Source organism: Nestor notabilis, unplaced genomic scaffold (genome assembly GCF_000696875.1).
Source record: "Nestor notabilis isolate BGI_N333 unplaced genomic scaffold, ASM69687v1 scaffold21619, whole genome shotgun sequence".
NCBI classification, from domain to species: Eukaryota; Metazoa; Chordata; class Aves; order Psittaciformes; family Psittacidae; genus Nestor; species Nestor notabilis.
The window spans coordinates 19,110-24,399 of record NW_009943786.1 but is presented as its reverse complement, the minus strand read 5'-3'; the positions used below and the strand labels follow the sequence as shown (position 1 = coordinate 24,399).

General features: G+C 53.0%; 1 protein-coding gene across 1 annotated transcript in view; it reads left to right on the top strand.

The window, feature by feature from the left end:
* Window positions 1-5,290, top strand: part of LOC104411629 (guanine nucleotide-binding protein G(k) subunit alpha-like) — a gene marked incomplete at its 5' end in the record, with an annotated part of 17,516 nt that overhangs the window by 1,656 nt on the left and 10,570 nt on the right. Inside the window, 3 exons of the mRNA XM_010022093.1 lie at window positions 2,305-2,347; window positions 2,561-2,702; window positions 4,347-4,504. Of these exons, the coding sequence (XP_010020395.1) occupies window positions 2,305-2,347; window positions 2,561-2,702; window positions 4,347-4,504 (343 nt within the window). The remainder of the gene's footprint in view (window positions 1-2,304; window positions 2,348-2,560; window positions 2,703-4,346; window positions 4,505-5,290) is intronic.

Genomic DNA, 5,290 nt, shown 5'->3' with positions numbered 1-5,290 from the left:
GTTCAGCTTCTGAAGCAATTTTCCCCTGGAGTTACGACATCCCTGCTTGGGTCACCCTGTGCCGGAACGTGATCCCTGCGCGGCTGAGCTGACCCCAGCAAAGAGCAAAGCTTTGCTTTTCCTTTTACAGCGAGAACATCCCAGCAATGTTCCCACTTCCCTGGGTTTTGATTCCAGTAAGATCCAGCGTCATGTTTCATGGTTTTGGAACTCCTTGAGCTGCCCATCTGGTCCCTGTGCGAGCCCTGAGGCTGGGGCTTTGCCTGCAGGGTCCAGAAGCATTTCAGTGTGACTCCAGCCACTCTTCAGCTCCATTTCTAATGCAGAGCATGGCTTCCCTGTAGGTTGGAGCAGTGTTTTAGTAGCATTTAAATCCCTGATGTTTTTTCCCCTCTATTAAAAGGTCCTTGACTGAAGCTTTAAACCACACTGTGCCTGGGAACACCCTGCACCAGAGCAAGGGAGGCTGCGTGATAGCAGGGAACAGAAGGTGCACGTTAAAAGCTGTTTACTGAGTACTTCCAACATGGATTTCTTTATGTAAACCCTTTCCAGCCACTCCAGCGAGTTGGAAAAAGGAGAACAGCAGCTGGTGTGGTGTGGACATGTGCAAATGTTTAGAGAAGGTTCAAGCATCAAAGAACAGAAGTGAGCCCTGGAGATCGCAGCGTCCCAGCCTGGTTTGCAGAGTACTGAGGACCTTGTGTGGGGTGGGGGGAAGAGAAGAGGGAAAGCAGAGTCCCGAAGAGAGGGAGGCCCCTGAGGAAGCCTTTTGCTGTGGGGGAGGATGTGGTGCAGGTACCTCAGCATAGGCTTGGGCAGCATTAATGCTTGTTCTCTGATGAGCAATTGGGATGAGCCCAGCAGCAGCTGCCAGCCCGGCAGGAGCTCTGGGAAGGAGGCTGGAGCTGCAGGGCAGATAGTTTTAAATGAGTGTTTAATGAGGAACTGTGTCTGGGTGGCTCTTGCAGGAGCAGAAAGAGGACCTGGAACAGCAAGAGAGGCTCCTGGAGCAGTGAGGTCCCACAGGAGGTGACTTGCCTTCCCCATGCCCTTGTAGCTGTGTCTGCAGCAGTGTCTGATATAGGAGCCAGGGCTGGGTTGTCTGTGTGTTAGAGAGGCTTAGGGGATGTGGGTCACTGTTTCCTTCCTCTGCCTTTGAAGGAACCTCTCAGAGGGGTGTTGCTGCTCTTTCAAGCTGCCACTGAAGCGGGGGGGGGTGGGGTGGAAAGGAGAAGGGAAGGAGTTAAATGAGCAGGGTTTGCACTGGTGCTGTGTAACCCAGCCGGGGTGTTGTCATGGCACGCTGGTCTCTGGTGCTGTGCTGTCAGGCAGATGACAGGGAGTGCAAGTTGAGCATTGCTGCTGCAGCAGCAGATTGTTTTCAGATCATCTAAGGAGGAAATGACTGCAATGATGAGACAAGGAGTAAAATCCACAGGGGTTGTGTTCAAAAGGCTCTTCTGAATCCTGCTGTTGGCATCAGGGCTCAACACAGTTGCTCTGGGACGCTACAGCTTTCAAATCACAGCACCTTGATACAGGGAATGTGGAGGGTGGGTGTGGAAAAGAACAGTGAGGGCTTGGGTTCCTCCTGGGCTGGAAGTGCTGTCTGTAGAGTGTGAATGTGCTCACTGCTGAGCACAGGTGCTGCTGTGCTGAGAGCACGGGGAGCTGCAGCAGGAGCACGCACGTAGTAACCATAGAGTCACAGCCTGCTTTGGGTTGAAGGCACCTTAAAGCTCCTCCAGCTTCAACCCCTGCCACGGGCAGGGACACCTTCCACTAGAGCAGGTTGCTCCAAGCCCCTGTGTCCAACCTGGCCTTGAACACTGCCAGGGATGGGGCAGCCACAGCTTCTCTGGGCACCCTGTGCCAGCGCCTCAGCACCCTCACAGGGAAGAGCTTCTGCCTTGTCTCCAACCTGAACTTCCCCTGTTTCAGTTTGAACCCATCACCCCTTGTCCTGTCACTCCAGTCCCTGATGAAGGTCCCTCTGCAGCATCCTTGTAGCCCCCTTCAGACCCTGGAAGCTGCTGTGAGGTCTCCAACAGCTTCTCTTCTCCAGGCTGAACAGCCCCAGTGTTCTCAGCCTGTCTTCATACAGGAGCTCCCCCGCCTGTCTGACTACGGGAGCTGCCCCAGCCCCTGAGCATCCTTGTGGCCTCCTCTGGACTTGCTCCAACAGCTCCATGTCATTATGTTGGGGACACCAGAGCTGCACCCAGTACTGCAAGTGGGTCTCTCTGCCTTTCCTTTTCATCTCACATGGTTGCTAACGGGAATTCTTTTGGTGCTTTCCAGGTGCTGGAGAATCTGGGAAGAGCACCATTGTGAAGCAGATGAAGTAAGTGAGAGCGGCTGTGGTTTGGTGCTAAGGGATCTGTGGTGCCTGTTTGGTTTGGCTTGGGAATGACAGCTTGGGAATGACAGCTTGGGAGTGCTGACTTGGGAATGACAGCTTGGGAATGCTGACTTGGGAATACCAGCTTGGGAATGCCGGCTTGGGAATGCCAGCTTGGGAATGCCAGCTTGGGAATGACAGCTTGCTTCTCTCCAGGATCATTCACGAGGATGGCTACTCGGAGGACGAGTGCAAGCAGTATAAAGTGGTTGTCTACAGCAACACCATCCAGTCCATCATTGCCATCATAAGAGCCATGGGCAGGCTAAAGATAGACTTCGGGGAGGTTGCCAGAGCTGTAAGTATTGCACTTGTTCCCCTTGGTGTGAGGCTGTGCTGTGAGTTGTGTTTGTGAAGCCTGGAAATAGGAGGGAATATGTTTGTTACAAGCTACAACAGCAAAAGCCCTTTCATCATCTGTTAAGTGTTATCAGTGCCAAGTGTTGAGTGTTTCACTAAGGGCATGGTTAAGAACCTTTGAATGCTCCCCCAGAAATACATAACCCACAAACCTGAGTCTAAACTACCTGATTTTGAACCAAATTCTCAGCTTTAAAGGGCTTAACATCAGCCTTCAGCAGTTTCACAGCATCCTGCCACTTAAACTTGAAGTTTAGCCAAATAAATCTTAATGGCTTTCACTGCTCTTACTCATCCTCTTCGTTTTTGGGTGTTTTCCCCACCTTCCCAGTTGTGCTGCTTCCCTGGGCTGTCCCCACTGTCACCTCCAACACTTCACATGGTACAAATTGAGGTCAAGAAGCCTTAACACCCATGGGCACGGGGACAGCACAGGCAGAATGGGAAGTCGGGGCTGCTGACAACGTGGAGGAGGAAGGAATTGTGTGTCTGGGTGCAGGCAGTGGTGCTCAGCCTCAGACTCTTCCTGTGTGGCTCCAATTCCTCCTGCTTACAGTTAATGTGTGGTGAGGTAACCTGCTCCGCTTCTTGTGATGCACCCACAGATGTTCTGAGTTTATGATGTGCCCTTCAGCCAGGACGCTTCATGTCTTGCACATTAACCTGGGCTGTTGTGTGGCTGCTGCTCCAGACCACACAATGGGTTGGGTTGAAGGGACCTTAAAGCTCCTCCAGCTCCAACCCCCGCCATGGGCAGGGACACCTTCCACTAGAGCAGGTTGCTCCAAGCCCCTGTGTCCAACCTGGCCTTGAACACTGCCAGGGCTGGGGTAGTCTCCCAGAAGGATGCTGGCAGGTCTGTTCCTGCTAGGAATAAGCAGCAGTGTGGGATGTAGCTCAGTCTGGCTTTCACTTCCAAACTCTGCTTGGTAACTTGCAGAAGAGGGAAGTCTGGCTCTGAGGCTTCTGAGAAGGATGTTTCGTGCTCCAGAGCAACCACTCAGGTCCTGAGCAGTCCAGCCCATGTCCTGGTGAAAAGCTTTATTAAAGAACCCCTCTCCCTTACAGCTATTGCAGCAAACAGCAAGTCCCCAAAGCTTTAAACTCACAAGCACCCAATGCTTGCTTCTGATTCCTGTTGCTGTACTGTACAGCACTGTAATAGTGCTGAAACTGGAAAACCTTTGTGGTTCACTTCACTAGTGTCCAGTAGCCCACTGGCATCTTTCCCTCGTCTTAACCATTCTTGAAGGGCCCTGTTTCCAGTGGGAATGCTGCCTGTTACTTCAGAGCAGTGATCCCTGCAGTGATGGAGCCACAGAACTGTTTGTGCCACCCATGATCAGTGTGTCCCACGCCATGGGCTGGGCCTTCTTGCCCCATATTTGCCTTTCTGACTGCAGGAGTGGAATAACTTGATGCTTTTGGGGGAGAAGAGTGGACAGACAGCACGAGGCGGGGCTGTGATCTCTCAGAGCAGTTCCTGCAGCCCCTGGGATCACCCTGATGTTGATCCCTGCTGTGTTTGCGGAGGTGCCAGTGGGTTTTCCTCCTAATTCCTTGTGTTCTCCCCTGTCTGCAGGATGATGCACGGCAGTTGTTCGTGTTAGCTGGCAGTGCAGAGGAGGGAGTGATGACCACCGAGCTGGCTGGGGTCATTAAACGCTTGTGGAGAGATGCTGGAGTCCAGGCCTGCTTCAGCAGATCCAGGGAGTATCAGCTCAACGACTCTGCATCATAGTAAGAAACCATTCCCAGCTTCTGGGCTCTTCCCAGGGAGCCAAACAGTGTTTGGAAGGGGCGGACTGGCTGGAAGCAGGGCGGGACTTGGGTGGTGAAGGGTCCCCTTGTGCAGGGGGAGGGGACAGAAGCCCTCATCTGGTTCACATGGGGCTGGGCTTCCAAGGGGACCTGGTGCTGTAGCTCATCAAAGTCAGTTTTACTCTTTGTCTTCCCTGTGTGTAGTATTAGGGGGATGTGGCTGGTCAAGTGACAGGACAAGAGGAAACGGCCTCAAGCTGCCCCAGGGCAGGTTTAGCTGGAGCTGAGGAACAATTCCTTGGCCAGAGGATGCTCAGTCCTTGGAACAGGCTGCCCAGGGCAGGGCTGGAGTCACCATCCCTGCAAGTGCTCACACCCCGTGTAGCCGAGGCCTCAGTGCCAGGGGTTAGTGGTGGCCTTGGCAGCGCTGGGGAAGGATTGGACAGGATGAGCTCAAAGCTGTTTTCCAACCTGGCTGATTCTGTGATTAAGGGCGAAAATCCCACGTTCCTTGTGTTGTGCTTAGAGGAACCTGGGTTTAGTGAAAGTAATTTAGCAGCTTGTGATCAGCTCTGTCACCTCCATTACCCCACAGAAAGGAATAAGGAGTAATGCCTCCTAAAACAGCTCTAGTTACGCTACATTTGTGGTGAGCCACAACTTCCAACAGCTCCTGATAGTGGCAGATCAATATTCATAGAATCCCAGCCTGGTTTCGGTTAAAGGCACCTTAAAGCTCCTCCAGCTCCAACCCCCGCCCCCGGC